Raw genomic sequence first — 18,973 nt, forward strand, 5'->3', positions numbered from 1 at the left:
CAAAAAACATACATCCCTGGAGAGAGAGAGAGAGAGAGAGAGAGAGAGAGAGAGAGAGAGAGAGAGAGAGAGAGAGAGAGAGTGTTACCCTTATTTTGAAAGAGTGAAATGGAAAGATTATTGTAGTATTTCAGTAAAATACTATCACATATGATTTTTGTAATTACAATTATTACTATCATTTGAAAATATTAATAAATATATTATGCATACATGTACTATAAAAATCTCAAAACTCAGTAAATCTTACTAATTCACTATAGTATTTTCTTTAATGAATTGATTGCTCTTTACATTTATATTATATATGATATGATTTAGTAATTTATTAATATAAGCCAATTTTGGATGTTCAATGCATTCTGACTAGTATATATCAGTAGAAAAAAAAAAATTGGACACAAAACGGGAATCAGATTCGGACCGACAGCGGCATACCTAATTGAGCAATGTCAGGTTGCTGACAGTTACATATATTTATGAAATAAAAACAATGAATATGCAATAATATTGTATGTATTCTCATATTATTGTATCATAAAATACTAACAAAGCTGTCAATGTTTTGGTTTGGAAATCAGCTGATGGTGAATACGTGTTAAGTTTGCCGTATTTATATTTTATTTCACCATATTTAACTAAATTCGGAGCAAATTGCCTTGCTTCTAGTTAGCCTAAAATATCCAGATACTTTACTTATATGAGTCAAGGTACTCTGTCATTACAGTGGTCCCCCGTATTCGCGGGGGATGCATACCAGACCCCCCCACCCGTGAATAGTTAGAACCCGTGAATAGTTGGAACCCCTATAAAATGCTTAAAACCTCCTATTTTGTTAGTTAAAACTCAAGAAAAAACCACTGAAAATTTTCTTACCTGGTTTTTTTTAATAGTTTCATCACAAAAAGTGTATTTTATGATGAAATTGATAAACCCAGGAATTTGTGCTTATTTCTCATAGAAAAATACCACAAATAGGTGAATTCTCCACGGATAATACGGGGAAATGTTCCTGAGAGAAATCCGCGAATAAAGGGGATCCACTGTATATGATGTGTTTTTAAGTTGAAATATGAATTTAATACGTCTCATGAACTAAATTATTTTTTTGTTAACAGATTGCATTGTGGGCATGTTTATTTTGTAAAAATATTACGTAATTCCATTCAGTATTTTCACTTGATTTCTTCATAAGACAAGCTTTACCGTTACATTACTTATCTTTTATCGTTGTGAAAACAATAGTAAAATGTGTTCTTTCAAGACCTGAAGTTTTGATTAAAATTATTCTCTCTCAATTTTATCTGAGATTGTGTTTGATGGCACAAGTATAGTGGAGTTACATCCTTGTTGCCGATGCATGATAATAGTCATTAGCAGCGCGAAAAGTGAGCTGCCTGTGTGGAGAGGCAGGAGCTGGGGAAAAACTGTCGTATGTTCAGCTGGACACCATTCTTTCTTGCTCAAGTCGCTTCCCAGTCGTTTTAGTTGTGGGTGGTTGTATATTGTTTTCTCGGCTTCAGCTACAAATGCGGCTTAAATTTAGCAGTACATACTCTATACTATATTTCTGTGGCGGTATTTTCTCCATAGCAAATAAATGTATAACATAAAAATATATCGGGCCTATTCTACTTAGTTAATGTCATTTGTAACAAAACTACAGTAATTTGTTACTATCGTAGGATGGCTGAAATGCAAGCAAAATGTTATCAGAGTCGGTTCGGTTGATGTAGCAAAAGAACTGTTATCGTTCTGTTGGTTATGGGTACAGCGTTTAAGCAATGATTATAACAGTACTAACGATACTTTTATCATTCCCATTTGCTTTTACCAGGGGTTAAGAGTCCTTTCATACATACTTGCTGTAATTTCTGTAGAACTGGATTGACAAAACCAAGAGGTTAAGGAGGAAGTTGTCCGGTCTGTTATGGAAGTCTTTTCTCATCTGTTCCATAACTATTGCATTTTGCTCCTTCTGTTTGTCTTCCCATTTCTCAACTGGTGATTTAGTTGGTGAGCCAAAACCAGGAGGGGTAACCTGTGGGACATACGCGTTTAGAATTGAATTGTCACACAAATCTTATTGAGCAAGTTATATAGGAGTAAATGGTTTATCATGAAAGCATTACAATGAAAACTAGATGGAACGTATTCTAAAATTAAGGTATACCAATGAAAAGGAAACTGTGTATTGTATTACATTAAGTACGTGGTACACTCTTTATTCTAGTTATCTGCACTTGTGTTCACCTTGCCAACAATTACTTGCAGTCTAATTTTGAATATAAATAGTTAATAAGATTTTAGAATGTTTCGTAGAATTTCAAGTAACAGTATGAGTTTCTATTTTATTTTGCCAATTAGTAAAATCTAACTTGACTCCTATGTGTAAAAAGCATGGATATGTGTAGATTTATGTTATGAAAGCTGGTGACTGTGGTATGTGCAGGACATTTTTTATTAAATGATGCAAATGGTTTTCATTCTAATTTTTTTCTTTTTTTTTTTACATTTGAATTAAGTCGTAGGAGCTAAAATTTTAGGACATGTACGCTGGTTATAACTGAAATTGATTTCTTACCGTTGGCTCAGCATTGTCTGCACTATCATTTACTTGTCGCTTCTTTTTTCTACAGATATTTCCCATTTTCCTCCTTTTGTGAGGGGACTTCCCTAATAGCCCCACCCACTTTATCCTGCAAAGAAAAATTCTCCTTTAATAAATTGCAAAAGATATAAAGTAGATTTTTCATGGGTACCAGCACTAGACACTTGGGCAGTGAAACTGCAGAGAACTCTGTTTACAATGTAAAAAAAAAAAATAGCACGAAGAGTGATGCAGTGTGTAGTCATTTAGGGTCATGTTCAGTAACATTTATAAGAAAAAAGACCGAAAAATATCCTTGGAGAGTGGTTGGTAATAATTATAAAATGCTGGAAATGTGCTAAGAAATGACAAATTTTCTAAGACAATTTGTATTTTTCATAGCTACAAACCTGAGGTCTTAACAATAGGATAATTTCTAGCGCCTAGCTGGATCCGTTTAAAAAGACAGATGAAAGCAAGGAATCTTGTGATATCTGGCAACGCATGCGTAGATCGGGTGAAGGACAGTCGAATACCATTCACCTATGATCACTCATCAGTCTTTCCCAACTCAGGATGTCGTACAACACAGAGGGGTGGCTAGAGGCGGGCAGTATAATGTTAAGACCTCAGGTTTGTAGCTATGAATAAAGGGATTTTGACGTAGGAAAAATCTATTTCTGGGGAGAGACCTGTGTCGCCCGGTGAAAAGGTCCTTCTTGCTACTTTTCTGATATAAAATTGTTTCCAAATATACCAGAGAAAGATTCAGCATTGGTATGCAGAGGTTACTACCCTCGCGCGAGCACCCTAAGGGCGTCGTGTATAAAGTAAGGGCGTGTGAAAGTCACTATTCACAGGTCGTCTCCCATTTAGATTATTCCCTTGCCAAACACGATATGTGGGGTGCGCCGTAACAGCGGTTACCACCGCACCGTCCCAACGCACCCCGCCACTGCCCGATGCTGGCGCCATCTGACAGCCTTCTTTATTTGGATTATAATTTTTGGCTTGGAAAGGAAAGGGACGGGAACCCAGGGTATGGTTTCACCGGGCGACACAGGGGTTTTGATACTAGAATGTGATTCAAATTTGGTGATTTGGATCCTCCTCTGTTTATACAGTGGACAACTGGTGTGTTGTCCGAGACGATCTTCACATGCCGTCCCTTGTTAAAAAATCAAGCATCTATTGCTTTGGTTTGTTTGTGTGGTGTTTTTTCGTCGCATGGAACCACCAGTGGTTATTCAGCAACGGGAACTTCTATCACCAGAGATGCACACATCTGTCACACCTCAATGGGATGCCCGAGGACCGAACTCGCGGCCACCGAGGTAGTAAGTCAAGACCATACCGATCACGCCACTGAGGCACTGAGGGAACAGGTGTTTCAGGGTCAAGAGCACTGCCATCGCTTCCAGCATATATGGAATCTCTTCATTCCAGGGGACCAAGCCCCCTGGAATTATGGTGTTGGGAGTAACCCCCACATCCACTGAGTGACGTATCTGTGTGGATCGTCACTTGTGGGGGTGGAAGTTGCATGGGGACTGATTTGGCGAGATTCTTAACCTTCGTCCACGGAAGAAGTCTCTTTATTAGAACAGGAGGAATCTTTGAGACTTTGTATCTTAAAAACATTTTGGCTCTCTTTATCCAGACTCGATTGATATCCTTGAGTTTGGCTTTTAACAGGATGTCTGTTACTGAGGCAAATTGGAGCAAGCCTAAGATCCTTTCTAAAGATCTTCTTGATATGTTTTTTGTTCCTTATGAATGCCTTGTAGACAAAGCTATCTCCTTTCTCTTTTTGGGAGGAAGTGATAGTTTTGTGGAACTGTAGGTCCCAATGAATGCCCGGCCAAATGAACTGGGATGCTGGTTGTAGTCGAGATTTCTTTAGATTTATCTGAAATCCTAAGCTTTGTAGAAACCAAATTACTTTGGCTGTCGCCTTGCGACATTCTTCTACCGAGTTTGCCCAAATGAGCCAATCGTCTAGGTAGGCAACCAGCACAAATCCTTGGCTCCTGAGTCCTTGCACTACTGACTCTCCTAGTTTTGTAAATATCCTGGGTGCAATGTTGAGGCCGAAGGGCATCACTTTGAACGCGTAGGATTTGTGCCTAGGCGGAAGCCTAGGTACGGAGAGAAGTTTCTTGCTATCGGCACATGATAGTAGGCGTCTGTAAGATCTATAGAGGTGGTGACGGACCCACGGGGAAGTAAGGTCCGCACCTGAGACAGAGTCAGCATTTTGAACTTGTCGCAATGAATATAAAAATCGAGTTTGGACAGATCCAGAATTACTCTCATCTTGGAAGAATTCTTCTTCGGGACTGTAAACAGACGCCCTTGGAACTTCAGGCTTTTGACTCTATTGATTGCCTTTTATGAAGGAGATCTTTGGTGTATTCCTTCAGATCTTATGTTGGTGTCTGATAGAAATTCACCTGTGGAGAAGGAGACCCCTTTATCCACTTACAACCCAGTCCTTTGGATACAATGTTGTATGCCCAAGGACTGGAGGTCCACTGATCTCGGAACCGGTATAGTCTCCCTCCTACCCGGTCCGTCTCACTATGTGTTGGCTTAAATCTTCTGCCTCCCCTTGCACCTCTGCCTCTGGGTCCACCCCCCTGGCGGGGTTGACCTCTTCCCCTTGCTCTGCCCGATTGTTTCGTGTATCAATGAAACGTTCCGGCTGACTCATAAGTCGGTTAAATACTGGAGAGGACATCCAAGCCGCTGTAGCTGCGAATGGTGCTCCTTGTGGGGCAGGTACCAGCATGAATTGCTGTGGCTGAGGTGCTTTAGACGTCGAGGGTTTCGACGCCTGAGTCATAGGGATAGACTGCTGGTGCTGTTGGCTTGTGGAAGCCTTGTACGGGTTAAAGTACTTTTGCTTCTTTTTAGGCTTTTGGTGTTTAGCCGTTAAAGCCGTTGGTTCAAGTTTACATTTGGAGATTAGTTCCCAACGGACTCTGAGGCTCTGGTTTGTTCTAGCAGCCTCTTGTAGCACCTTGTCTATTTCATCCTGTGGAAAGCGATTCTTTCCCCAGAATGAAGCTTTAACATCCTATCAGGTTTGTGCCTAATGGATGCTTCTGCCAACACGTACTTCCTGCAAGTCCTTCTGGCTGCAGTGAAGTCGTTAAGGTCCGACTGAAAAGTTTGCAGCATACTTTTCGTCAAGACCTTGAAGAGTTGCTCTTCCCCATAAATAGAAGCCACCAACTCCAGTGACGTGACTGCGTTGATGGATCTGGCCAACCTAGATCTAGCTTCGAACTCTGCCATTAGCAGGTTCTCGGGCAATCTCGGGAGTTTGTCCGAAAACAGAGTCGAAGCACAGTCGGGATCCAGTTTCCTGACTGTAAAGGTCGACGGAGCGTCATTCCAGAATTCTCTTGTAGCCGGAATGAGGAGGGAGGTCGCATCCGTCTCCCTGAGGAGTGGCATAGGGAGATCTTGTGCCACTTGGAGTGTTAACTCCTCGATCTTGTCCGTAAAAGAAGATGGGATTTCTTGGGGTGCCGTGAATATTGTATGCGACCCCTTATATGGTGTCAACTTTGTGTTGACACCACCCCAGTCCGCCAAGGTATGAGCCCAGACAGCTTGGGCTTGTTCCTTTGAGAAAATAACAGTTTCTTTCAGAACCTTAACCATTCTAATGAGGGCGTTTCCTTTAGACAGACAAACCCGTTGAAGGGGAATGTAAGATCTGGAGGGTAGAACTCCAGATCCGACAAGGGACAAGTACCCAATCCTTCAATTGTTAGTGTGCCATCCAAATAAGGACAGTGGAGGGCACAACGCCACGGGTTGTTGTTATCGAACAAAGGCAGTTTCGAGGCATCCGGAACTGACGGAGAGGAGCAGGCCTTGGATCATATCCCTTAAAGTCCTTAATTGCTCCGCTATGATTGCTGACACCGTCTGGGTGTCCGGAGCGGGAGCCGGAGCAGAGGATGTATTTTCTGCTCCAGTCTCTCATCCACTGCATCTCTGACTCGGGACAAAATTTTGTCCACTAGGACGTCTTGTTGATACTCCAGCTCCGCCGCCTTCGATTTTGCGGACTTACTCCTCTGTCCTTTAGAGGCATGAGGAGCCTTTGCAGCAAGCGACGAGTCAGTCAATGTCTAGGCCTAGAGGCCAGTGACAACAACGTCGCTGCTGGCGAAGCTGGAATAGAAGCTTTTGTTAGAGGCTTCGATGCTTTCAACATTTTAACCTTGGGACGGACCGATTTTGATCCTTCCCAAGGTGAAGTAATAGACTTGGCAAAGCCTATAAATGAAGAAGAAGTAGAGGGAGTAGGAGAACCAAAAATGGCTGTCAAGATCTCTTCGCCACTTAACTGTTCATCCATCGGCTCCCGATGGATGTTCAGAGCGGTGACTTCTCCCGACAGCTGCTGATCCTCCGGAGGCGGGGCTATGGCGGACCGGATGGCTTCCATGATAGGACCGGCCAGATAATTATCTACGGATGCCGAAGGAGAGCCAGGAAATAAGAGGGCTCCCATCTCGGCATCCAGCACGTAGGGGCAGCGTTGCGGGGCATTCCGCCCAAAGCCGGAGACCCACTGCCTCAAGTTAGTCTTTACCATTTTTAGGCGTTCCTCCTCCGTCTTCTATTCACAAAGATCGAGACTTGCCCGAAACACAACGAGCAAGACTCCGGGAACCAAACTATGTAAGGGGTCTGGCCATCCTCCGCCACAAAGGAGATGGCACAGTGAGCGTGCGACCGGCAAACGTCATGGCCTACCGAGTCACAGAAGTAGGCTGAACAGCCTTGGAAGGTACAGCGGGCTTTCTGTAATATAAAATACTTAAGTACTTTTCTCCTAGGAGATACTTATCTAAGCTTAATGTAAAGAACATGCGCCTTAACTAGTCCGGAATAACGTGGGTTGGTCCACCGCAGCTAGCCACCACTGTTAACCCAGTACTCATTGTAACTCATAACATTCATTTGAGAAGGTCAAGAATGCTCTATTTCTTCTTCCCTAGGCCCACCGGAGGCCCGGCAGGCACCAGGGTATTGGTATGAGATACAATCCCCGCCAACAGTGACAAGGTGTCTGAGTTGCGATATGTCTCCGATGGAGTTAACCACCGGAGTAATCATTGTATGAACCAAGAGCGGGTACCATATGCCTCAGCTAGATAATAGTCAAGGGGAGGGTGACTCCCAATTGACTATAATACCACCGGAGTTTGAAAGGAAGAGGTTAACACTAACCTCTCATAATGAAGTACAGGGAATAACCCCATTATTCCATTATTTTTCCTTTTCTATACCACCGGGGATATTTAGCAACGGAGCTCCGTAGCGGAGTCTTCGCTAGACCAATGTTATTATAAAATATTAGTTATAAGCCCTGTCCCTATCTCCCCAGGCCGAGGCGGGGGAGGAGGGGAAGGGATATACATCGAGTGAAATTGCAAATGGTGGTCCGTTAAGGACTGGCACAAGATGCGATCACTAGAGGCTCCCTTGTCTATCATGAGGATCTTGTCACCAGTAGCGAGGCCTATAGTCTACTGACTAATATGTTGAAGTTATCACTTTTAGATATAAATACCTTTGACCAATTAGACTATCTAAATAGGCTGTGTCGGGGGAAAGAACCACTAGGTGGCTCCCCTGGACTAGATGGTCATTAAGTGGTAACATCAACGGCCACACTGAGGGTCACTTGAAACTCGTGTAGACAAAAGGGTGCCTTAATATATATAGTCCAAAGGCTAGCTATGATGCATTTGGTACACCGGTCTAGGCATACAGGTACAACTACCTTGTCTAAAAATTTGATGATAAACCATTATAGTTGAGAGAACATCATAGTATAGGCTACCTGAATTATTGCCTATAATAAATTGATTAGACTGGCCTAGGCCAGCTAAGGAAATATATTTATTTACATAAAAAGGCAACAGCGAGAAGGGGAATTTCTTCCAGCTTCTCTAATTCTGGCTCTAGAATTATTTATATAATCCTTATTTAGCCTAAAATTACTCTCAGATAATGGTTTATCTAATATAAGCTTAAACTAACATGCATAAATGATGTAGGCTAGTGTAGCCATAAAACACTTATAATTAATTATATAAGAATAAGCAGGAATCGACGAGCCAGAGAAAGAGAGAGAGAGAGAGGCCCTAAAGGACTTCAACCGACTAATAAAAGAATATATTCTGTTATATTTACTATAACCATGAATATGTAAACATTAATTCAATCTTTATACTAGATGTAACGGAACTCTCTTTTCCCCGCGGAAGATATTCCTTAGACTAGACCTAAATGACTAGAGACGGCTTTGTTTACATCGCCGCCATTACATGGTACGGTTATATTTCTTAAAATTTATTATAATATAATAAAATTGTGAATCCAAGCGTCGAAGCCTGATGCCGAATCTAATACAAGTCATTTAGCATGAATGAGCGACACCGCAGTTGTATATAAAATTATAATAATAAGAAACTCAAATGACAACAATGGTTTGTGTACGCTCTCGAGAGGCTGAAACTGGCCGACGTCACGCGTTCAACTTTTAAACATAAAAACGCACAACTAATACCAATTTTTCTGAGATTTCTTATCGAAAACAGAAATTGGGGTACTTATCATTGATGTCGGTGAAAAAACAGCTTCAGCCAACTCAATAATCCAATTAAATTGTTAGGTTTAAACACATGAAAAAACTCGTGTTTTACAAACAATTTCCAAAAGAAGGATGACAGATGGCGCCAGCATCAGGCGGTGGCGGGGTGCGTCGGGACGGTGCGGTGGTAACCGCTGTTACGGCGCACCCCACATATCGTGTTTGGCAAGGGAATAATCTAAATGGGAGACGACCTGTGAATAGTGACTTTCACACGCCCTTACTTTATACACGACGCCCTTAGGGTGCTCGCGCGAGGGTAGTAACCTCTGCATACCCATGCTGAATCTTTCTCTGGTATATTTGGAAACAATTTATATCAGAAAAGTAGCAAGAAGGACCTTTTCACCGGTGAACACAGGTCGACCCAGAAATACAAATTGTCTTAGAAAATTTGTCATTTGTTCATACGCGAACAAACCTTCAGTCTTAACAATAAGATAGACTCATCCTTGGAGGGAGTATAAGACATCCTAGACTGGCTGTGGGCCTACCCACCAGTCCAGCTCTCAAAAGGAATGGTTTTTGGAGAGGGACTGAAGCCCATTGAGAAGCTAGATAAATTGATATCTAATGACTCAGACCCTGAGTGACGTACAATAATATATGGGATAACCATTGTATAGGGAACTAGAGAGAAACTTTGACTGTCCAATAACGAACTAACACACCAGGGTTTGTATTACTCCCAACCCCTCCTTGCCAAGGAGTGGAGCATATACTACCAAATAGCGGGTAAGATATTTGTATATTGCACGACCACACTATCAGTATGACCAGTCCAGCAAATGATGTGTCTATTTCTTAAACCGCCCGAAGGAAGAAGGAAAGGTACAAGAAAAAGGAGACCAGGCAACTCACTCATTCTCTCACCCACACAATCACCTTGGGTAAGATACAAAGGTGCCCTGTTAAGGGACTCCATGAGTTACACAACCTGTTGGGCAGCCACCACAGGACCCAGGGAAAACTTGTCCGCATATCTATGGGCAACATCCTTAAGATAGAAGGAGGTGAACGTGGACTGGCTTAACCAAGTACCAGCGCTCAGCACTCTATGTACTGCCAAGTTCTTTTTGAAAGCCAAAGAGGGACCAAAACCTCTAACGTCATGCGCTCTAGCCTGCACAGACGTGGTGGTAGAATCATCAGGAGACAAGTATGTCTGTCTGATGGCTTCCCGTATCTGAAAAGAGATAGTATTCTTAGACACCTCTTTCTTTGTACGGCCTGTGCTAACAAAAAGTCTGTGGCAGCCTGGTCTAAGATGCCGAGTCCTTTTAAGATAGCAACGCAGGGCCCGGACAGGTCACAACAAAAGCTCTTGAGCATCACCACTCACAATGTCAGTCAGTGATGGAATGGAAAACGAAGTGAACCTGTCATCAAGCACAGAGGGATTTTGGGTCATGGCCACGAATTCCGGGAAAACTGTCTTGAGTGTCAGGTTCCTGTCAGATGAGCGAGGCAAGGGCTCATATGGACTCTTAGTGAAGCTCTTAAGAACCAAGGAAACATCCCACGTCAGAGGCTTGAGCTCTCTAGGAGAACTCAACTGCTCAAACCCCTTAACTAGCAGGGAAAGTTCCCAGAAAGAGATGTCAATACCCTTGAGGCGTAACGCCAAACTCAGGACCGCCCTGTAGCCTCTAATGGTAGAAACGGACAAACGTTTCTCATCTCTGAGGAAGGTTAAAAACTCTGCTATTCACTGAATAGAGGTCACGAGTGGAGAAAAACCCTGTTTACAACACCAATCACAGTAGATCGCCCATTTGTCTTGGTAAACCGCAGAGGTCGACTTTCTAAGACTGCTGGACATGTGCCCAGCTGTTCTCTGAGAAAAGCCTCTTGCTCGGAGGAGATACTTGACAGCCTCCAACCATGAAGAGAAAGGAGTTCTACTGACGGGTGGAACCTTTCCACATGGAGCTGACACAGATGTCGCCAAGGGGGAATCTCCCTCAGAACCTCTGACTACAACAACAGCAGATCCAGAAACCATTCCGCCTGAGGCCATAGAGGGGCTACCAAAGTCATCCTGAGACCCTGTGAACTCATCAGCCTGTTCAGAACCTGACGGATCAAACAAAATGGAGGGAAGGCATACACCTCCAGGTTGTCCCAGGGATGTTGGAATGCGTCCTCTGCCAATGTTAAAGGATCTGGAAACACTGAACAGAACACCTCCAGCTTCCTGTTGAAGCATGTTGCAAAAAGGTCTAGCATGGGTCTCCCCCAAATCTGGAAGAGCTTGTCTGCCACCACTTGATGAAGGGACAACACTGTGCCTAGGATCTGATACCGGCGACTGAGTTTGTCAGCGACCACGTTCCGTTTCCTTGGGATATACCTGGCTGAGAGCTCTACCGAATTGCTGACCACCCACTGGTGAAGCTCGACGGTCAAGTCTTGAAGTTGACATGAAACCAGGCCTTCCTTTTTGTTCACATAGGCTACCACTGTGGTGTTGTCCGACATAAAACAACAGAATGACCCTCTACTTCCCCTGAAACTCCTTCAGATTCAGGAAAGCCACCTTCAACTCCAAGACGTTATGTTGCTGCTTGTCCTCCAAACTCCAAACGCCTGAAGCGATGAGGCCGCCTAAATGAGCGCCCCAACCTGTCAATAGATTCTGGTCGTCCAACCACCAACAAAGGTCTTCTCTTACTTCCAGAGACAGAGGAACCATTAACAGGGGAGACTCCCCCGCCAGAGACCAGAATTCTCCCAGTCTCCATTGCAGACCGAAGATGATGACACCCATGAGGGACCAGCTTCTCCAGGGAAGACAAACTCCCAGAAGAACCTGCCACTGATGAGCTGACTGATGTAATGACATGAAGTTCTGCGCCACCGCCTGCAACTTCTCCAATCTCTGATCCGACGGGAAAACTTTTGCCACTGTTGTATCGATGACCATGCCCAGGTAGAGAATCCTTTGAGTGGGCATGAGGTTCGACTTTTCCTGGTTGATTAATATGCCCAGTTCCAGACAGAACCTAAGTAGATGATCCCTGTCCTGCAGCAGCTTCTCCCTGGAAACTGCCAAGACTAACCAATCGTCGAGGTACCTCAACAAATGGATCCCCTGAGCATGGGCTCAACTTGACACGAGAGAGAAGACCCTTGTGAACATTTGAGGGGCTGTCGTCAGCCCGAACCACAAGACTTTGAACTCAAAAGACCTTGTCCGCAAGAGAGAAGTGAAGGAACTTCCTGGACGTGACATGAACAGGGATTTGAAAGTATGCGTCCCTTAAGTCCATCGACAGCATGAAGTCTCCTTCCCTCACAGCTGCCAACACCAAGCGCGGGGTCTCCATCTTGAACCGTGTCTTCCTGATGAAGTGATTCAAGGTGGATAAGTTGATCACAGGCCTCCATCCTCCCAACACCTTGGGCACCAAGATGTGACTGTAAAACCCCGGGGACGGACGCACTACTTCCTCTATCGCATCCTTGTCCAGCATTTTCTGCACTTCCTCCCGAAGAGCCAAGAACTTCAGAGAATCTGGAGGATATGCCTTCCTGAGCTGCAGCTTGTCCGACAGGAGGAGAGAAGTCAAATGGCAATAGGTATCCCACCCGAAGGACATCTACCACCCACTTTTCCACCCCATAACTCTGCCACTTAGCCCAATGGCCAGCCAGGCAACCCCCCCTCATGGCACAGGAGAGGGAGAGGCGCCTAACCTACCGACGGCCCCCTTTACCTCTGCCCCTTGGGCCCCTTCTCGGATTAAAGGAACGAGAGGAAAAGGGGCAATGATCTTCTGACTTAGGCTGTGCCGAACAGGAAGGCCCTGCCGAACTCGAGGTCCTCAACGGCCTACCAGGCAACGTTCTCGACTGCTGCTGACAGGGAGAGGAGGAGGAGCCGGATGTTTCCAAGGGTGAGACTCCGACTTAGACATGGCTTGGTGCACCAGTCTGTCTTTGGTTTCAGCCCGGTGCCGGTCTATCGCATTCTCAAGTTCTGTGCGAGGAAACAAAAACTGGGACTCCAACAGATCTCCGTTCCTCAATGCCAGCAAGGACTTGATGTCGAGAGATCTCTCCATCCTAGACAAAGCCATGTCCCTTCTAATCAGAAGATTAGCCCTTAAATTAACACTGAGGTGAGCCACATATGAAAACGCCTGGGCTGGGTCCATGCGTTGGCTTCCGAGACGAACCCACTATAGCACTAGGAACATCACTTATCTCCACAGATGACTCCACATGTCCATGAATGGTCATGGGCGTGGCGGATGCACATACGTGAAATGGGGGGGAAACTCGAACACTCGAGATTGAAAGAGAATCCCCAAGAGTCAAACTCTTGGAAGGACAAGTGAGAGAGGCAGGCAAACACTCCTGCTGTACCAACTCCGCGCTCACTACCTTCAACCTCTTGACAGGCGCCTTGAGATCCTTACGGCGATGAATAGGCCTTGGAGAAGAAGGAGCACTAACATCACGTGCATGGGCAGGGGAGGTTGCAACACGCTCGTGATGTGCATTGACTGGGGGGGGAAGACATCCCCAAGATTCGAAGCAGTCCGAAACAACAGCACACTCGGGAACACGTCCACATTGTTCCTCCCTCGGAAGGGCAAAGTCCTTAACCTTCCAACGCTTGATACGCCGACGGGGTGTAGAGGGGTTAGAGGGAGAGGAAGACAGCACTGGTTTCTTATGCGCACTCTTCTCAGGAGGCGGGGACGAAGCAACACGTTTCCTACCAGTCCTCCCAACCAATAAGGCAGCCAACTTCACATCCAATACAGAGTCCAACCTCTGAAGCACTGCCTGGCATATGACCTCGGACTGATGTGCCAGGAAAGGCTCCGATGACAAGGAAGGGAGACGTAGCGAACTGGGTGGCAGTAATGACGTCACGGCTGAGAAAGGCAGATCAGAGGAGACGACTGGGAGAGACGTCACAAGTTGTGGTGACGTCACGGCTTCCCCTCGGTGCAAGGGGGAAAGAGACGCCATTGGCGGAGGAATACACAAAGACGGATCCCGTGACATCATCAACGGGGCTGACGCCACAGCGTCACTGACTCGAAGCGGCAGCAGACACTGGCGGAGCAATACAAAATGGCCGACTGCTGCTACCCACGAAGATGAGGCCGGGAGGAGGGGGGATGGCCTGGCCGGACCGGGGAGGGGGGCTGCGAGCCACTGACCTCACCTGTTCCAAAGTCAATCCCGGCTTCAGGCGAATGACGTCTGGGTTAAGATGGCGTGACAACAAAAATGCAGAGCTCGTAGCATAGTTCTTCCTATGTCTTGTGAGAGGTGGGGGTAGTAGTTTGGTAGAGCCCCTAGAGCGAATCGAACCGTCCTGGTCCGAAATAGAGGCGTTAACCTTTTGCAAGACCGACTGAACGTGCCCCGACAAAGGAAGCAGATGAGATGATTTGGGGTCCTGAGTGGCTCCCACCAAGGCTTCCAAGCAGGAAGGAGTGTAAGACGACCGAGCCCGAGTCCTACTTTCCAAATTGTTAAACCCACGAATGAGATCAACAACTTCCAAAAAAGGAAGAGAAACTCTTGTGTGTCTCCCTCCTCCTGCTCCGGCAACGGAGACTGACGACGAGAAGGATGTGTAGGCTCCTCTAAGGCACCTTCCCCACCAAAATTAACGGAAGGGTTAGCAGCCAAACAGCCCGAAACTACCTTGTCTGCGAGCCTCCACAAAATGCGCTAGCAACCCCTCCAAGGACGTGGGAGCCCCTAGCCAGAGCGTCTTCCAAATCGCCGCCATTTTGGACGCCTCCGACTCTGGAAGAGAAGAGATTGATGAAAAAGCCTCACCCTTCCCAGGAATCAAATAAACTCCCGAGGGAGAAGGGGCTACATTACAAACATTAGCCTGGCAGCCTCCCGATACTTCATCGACGAATCAATGGAAGAAAAGGAAGGAGACGCAGGGACAACGCTACTAAGAGGGTTGACTGCTGCAGGAGACAAAACATCTGAAAGAGACGCAAAACCTTCCCAAGTAGGAAGAGTCAAAACCCTCCGATGTTCTCTCTTGCCATAAAACGACCTCCACTGCTCCTTGGGCCATGCCTGGCATTCCGTGCAAGGATTCATAATAGTACAAAAATTAGAGCGACACCTACTGCTGAAACCCGAAAACAAAAACATGGAAAACCTGGAACTCCAGGGCACATACACTGATGTCGAGAAGGAGCAGAAGAAGCCATAATACCAGCCAAACACACACACACTAAACAGAAGCGAAACAGGCAATGAACCGGAAAAAGGCCAAGAGAGGTTAACACGACTCTCGCCCAGGCGGTCAAAAGAAAGACTGATGTGCGATCATAGGTGAATGGTCTTCGACCATCCTTCACCCAATCTATGCATGCGTTGCCAGATATCACAAGTTGTTCCGATACGTAATACAAACCCTCGGTCCTTTAACAATAGGAAGGTAACTAGCGGCAGCTGGGACGGTCGTAAGCTTCGAACAAGGGGAGAACGGTAGTTAACTGCTTGTCCGATCGTGCGCGCGGGCTGAAGAATCACTTTTGCTTTCGGCCGCGGGTGTGAAGGACGTGTTCGTCATCGCTCTCTGCCCGCTTCATCGTCGTATGCTTTGTTTATATTGTGTTTTCTACTAATGGTTTGTTTGACTTGAAAATGAAACTGTAAGTACACTGTTTTCATTTTCATTACTTAATTATGAATCAACATGGAGCTATCGCCGTAGAGACGGCGATTTCCGTTCTTTTCATGAATTGAACCCTTGAATTATGTCTCGGTGCCGAGGGCGGGCGCACTCGCGCCGAGTCATGTATTTTGGGCGAAAGTGTGTAATTGAAAGATGTAAGTACTCTTTTTCATTATATTTTTGCCCTGTGCGTTCGTTGCCGAGAGCTTGATTGCGCTCGGCACGAGCCTCTTATTTTGTATGAATAGAATGCAATGAAAGTGGATTCGCAATGCAGTTTTCTTTTCATTTTCATTTATTAATTGCATCAAATTTAATTTTGGATCAATTTCCGCTCTTACCCGGGAATTAATCCTTACGATTTATTGCTGTGAAAGTGAAAATAGCAAGTGCAGTATTGTTCATTTTCATATATATTTATGATAGCATCATATTATTATGGATCAAGTTTCCGCTCTTACCCGGGAATTGATCTTTCCCCCTTTAAGTTCTATGAAGTGAATCGCAAGTGCAGTATTCTGTTTCATTTTCATATTACTTTTCACTGCTGTGCGGGGGTAGGGGAAGCGAAGGTCTGCCAGGAAGTCGTCGGAAAGCTCTCCCGCGACTCCCTTGGTATCTGATTCTTCGTCTTCTTTCCTGCCCCCCCGCTCAGCTTCCTCGTATTTTGTTTTTGGGGTCTTCCTTCCGTTCGGGGTGGGGCATGTCTCCCCCCCCCGTGCGTGAGGGAACCCCTCTTACTAATCTGTCTGTGCTACCGCAGGTGCTACATCCGTGGGAGACGACCTTGGACAGGTATGGGCCACTGCGGCTGCAGGGCGTGCCTAGCATCCACGATCTGCTGCAGCGTCTAGCGAGGTCTGGGGCGGTGACCTTGGAGTGGTCTCCACTACAACCTTCACGGCCGCTTATGCTGCTTCCCCCCGCTGGTCTACACTCCCCATGCTGTGTCGGTGACGCCGTCTGCCGCTTCTAGGGCCGGTCGCCGCCGTACCGAGGAGGGGTATGCCGCCGCCGCCTGTGTTTTCTTCGTGTTGCCTGCCCCAGACTTCCGCTGTTCTAGCAGCTCGCCCCTGGACCGGCCGCCAGTACCAGGTTCCCGCTGGCTGCCGATGATTCTACGAGGCGATGGCTGGGCCTGCCGTACCTGTCGCTGATGTGGTTCCCGCTACTGGCTTGGCTGTCCCTTCTGTGTTTACCGCTGCCGCTGTTCCTGCCGCTCCTGAGCTGGTTGCTGTTCCTGTCGCTCCTGGTTCCTGCGCCTGTCCATGCTGGTCCTGCCCATGGTGTGTCTTCCCCAGTCCCAGGTCCTTGCGGACAGGTGCAGTCGGGCCGTGTTGCTTCGGCAATAGGCCCGACTCCGGCCTGGATGGAGGACCTGACGACTGTCCTGCGTGAGCTGACGAAGAAGAGGAAGGTGTCATCTTCGTCTTCGTCTGTTGCTGCCTCTTCCCCTTCGACTTCTAAGGCCCATAAGCCGAAGAAGAAGAAGGCTGCCTCCCCCCCCTAAGAAGTCTCCTTCGGGAACTTCTAAGGGCCCGTCCCACCTCGGTGGTCCTCCTGCTCCTTCGGGAGCGGGGCCCGTCTCCCCTTCCCTAAGGAAGAGATAGACGGGGACCAGAGGAGTATCGGTTAGCTCTGGTACTTCCTCGCCTGGTGCTAGCGGCGATGCCGCTACGCCAGGTTCCGGCTCGGTCTCTCGTTCGCGGGAGATCCCGGGTGTACGCTCTCCCTCGGGAGACCGTGCAGCCAAAGTTTCGGCGCCAGAGTTCGCTCGGCGCCAAGACCACGGCACGGAGCAGAAGGCTGGCGAGAACCGCTCAGGTGACTCTCGCCAGGCCAGCGGCCGCTCTCGCAGCGACCAGCTGGTAACCGGGTGTTGTTATATTCCCCCTAAGAAGACTCCTTCGGGAACTTCGAAGGGCTCGTCACACTCCGGTGTGACGGGGGGGTTCTTCTGCTGGTCCTCCTGTTCCTTCGGGAACGGGGCCCGTCTCCCTTCTGAGAAGAAGAAGAAGACGGGGACCAAGGGTGTGCTGGCTACCGCTGGTACACCCTCGCCTGGTCTTGGCAGCTCTGCTGCTAAGCCAGGTACCGGCTCGGTTTCTCGTCCGCGAGAAGTTCCGAGTGTACGGTCTCCTTCGGGTGACCGTGCAGCCAAAGTTAAGACGCCTGAGTTCGCTCAGCGTCATGACCGAGGCACGGAGCAGAAGACTGTCGAGAGCCGCTCAGGTGACTCTCGTCAGGCCAGCGGCCGCTCTCGTAGCGACCAGCCGGTACCTCGGGTGGACGTGACGGTCTCTGACCGGCCACGGGTTGAGGCTGGGAAGAGGTCCCCCAGGTCCCTCGACCGACGGTACCAGCCTCGGCTGGTACCAGCGGTTTGACGTGCCGCGAGGACGCTCACCGGTCTCACCGCGAAAGTGAGCTCTGCAGGTCACCTGACCGCCGCTCCCACAGGGACCGGGCGGATACGGTGACCAGCAGCAGCTCGTCTGACGCACGGGACCGGGGTCGACGTGCTCAGTCGAGCCGCTCGCCACAGGTGAGCGGCACGGCCAGGCCTGCAGATCGATCCCCACCGCGGGTTGGTGATCGGCTGTAGCCCCCCACGTACGCTGGTCCTGCCAGCGAGCGGGGGGGGGAGCGTCAGGTCTGTCTCTCCACTACCTTCAACTTCCTCGGGCTACACCGGGAAGAGCGAGGTAGCTAGGAGTGATCGTGAGAGGTACGCCGCTCACGATCCCTTCACGACGCCGCACGTGCCACGTATGGTCTTAGGACCAACCAGGACGTACGAGCAAGTGATTGGAGGCGACAGTCAGGGGGGGGAGGGGGTAGCGTCAGTTCTGTCTCTCCGATACCTTCAACTTCCTCGGCATACGCCAGGAAGAGCGAGGTATATAGGAGTGATCGTGAGAGATGCGCCGCTCACGATCCCGTCACGACGCCGCACGTGCCAGGTATGGTCTTAGGACCAACCAGGACGTACGCGCAAGTGATTGGAGGCAACCGTCAGGGA

The 18,973-nt window shown here is 47.5% G+C and overlaps 2 protein-coding genes across 10 annotated transcripts in view; one reads left to right on the plus strand and one right to left on the minus strand.

Annotated features, from left to right (window-relative positions):
* The window catches only part of LOC135197931 (multifunctional protein CAD-like), a 271,724-nt gene that overhangs the window by 160,646 nt on the left and 92,105 nt on the right, over positions 1 to 18,973 (plus strand). The gene's annotated exons all lie outside the window — the stretch shown is intronic.
* The window catches only part of LOC135197933 (uncharacterized), an 89,006-nt gene that overhangs the window by 37,579 nt on the left and 32,454 nt on the right, over positions 1 to 18,973 (minus strand). For both annotated transcript variants that reach the window (XM_064225201.1, XM_064225202.1), the window contains 2 exons: positions 2,585 to 2,699; positions 1,863 to 2,041 (listed from right to left, as the gene is read on the minus strand). In XM_064225201.1, coding sequence (XP_064081271.1) covers positions 1,863 to 2,041; positions 2,585 to 2,699 — 294 coding nt within the window. The remainder of the gene's footprint in view (positions 1 to 1,862; positions 2,042 to 2,584; positions 2,700 to 18,973) is intronic.

The sequence above is a fragment of the Macrobrachium nipponense genome, chromosome 21 (assembly GCF_015104395.2).
Source record: "Macrobrachium nipponense isolate FS-2020 chromosome 21, ASM1510439v2, whole genome shotgun sequence".
NCBI lineage: Eukaryota > Metazoa > Arthropoda > Malacostraca > Decapoda > Palaemonidae > Macrobrachium > Macrobrachium nipponense.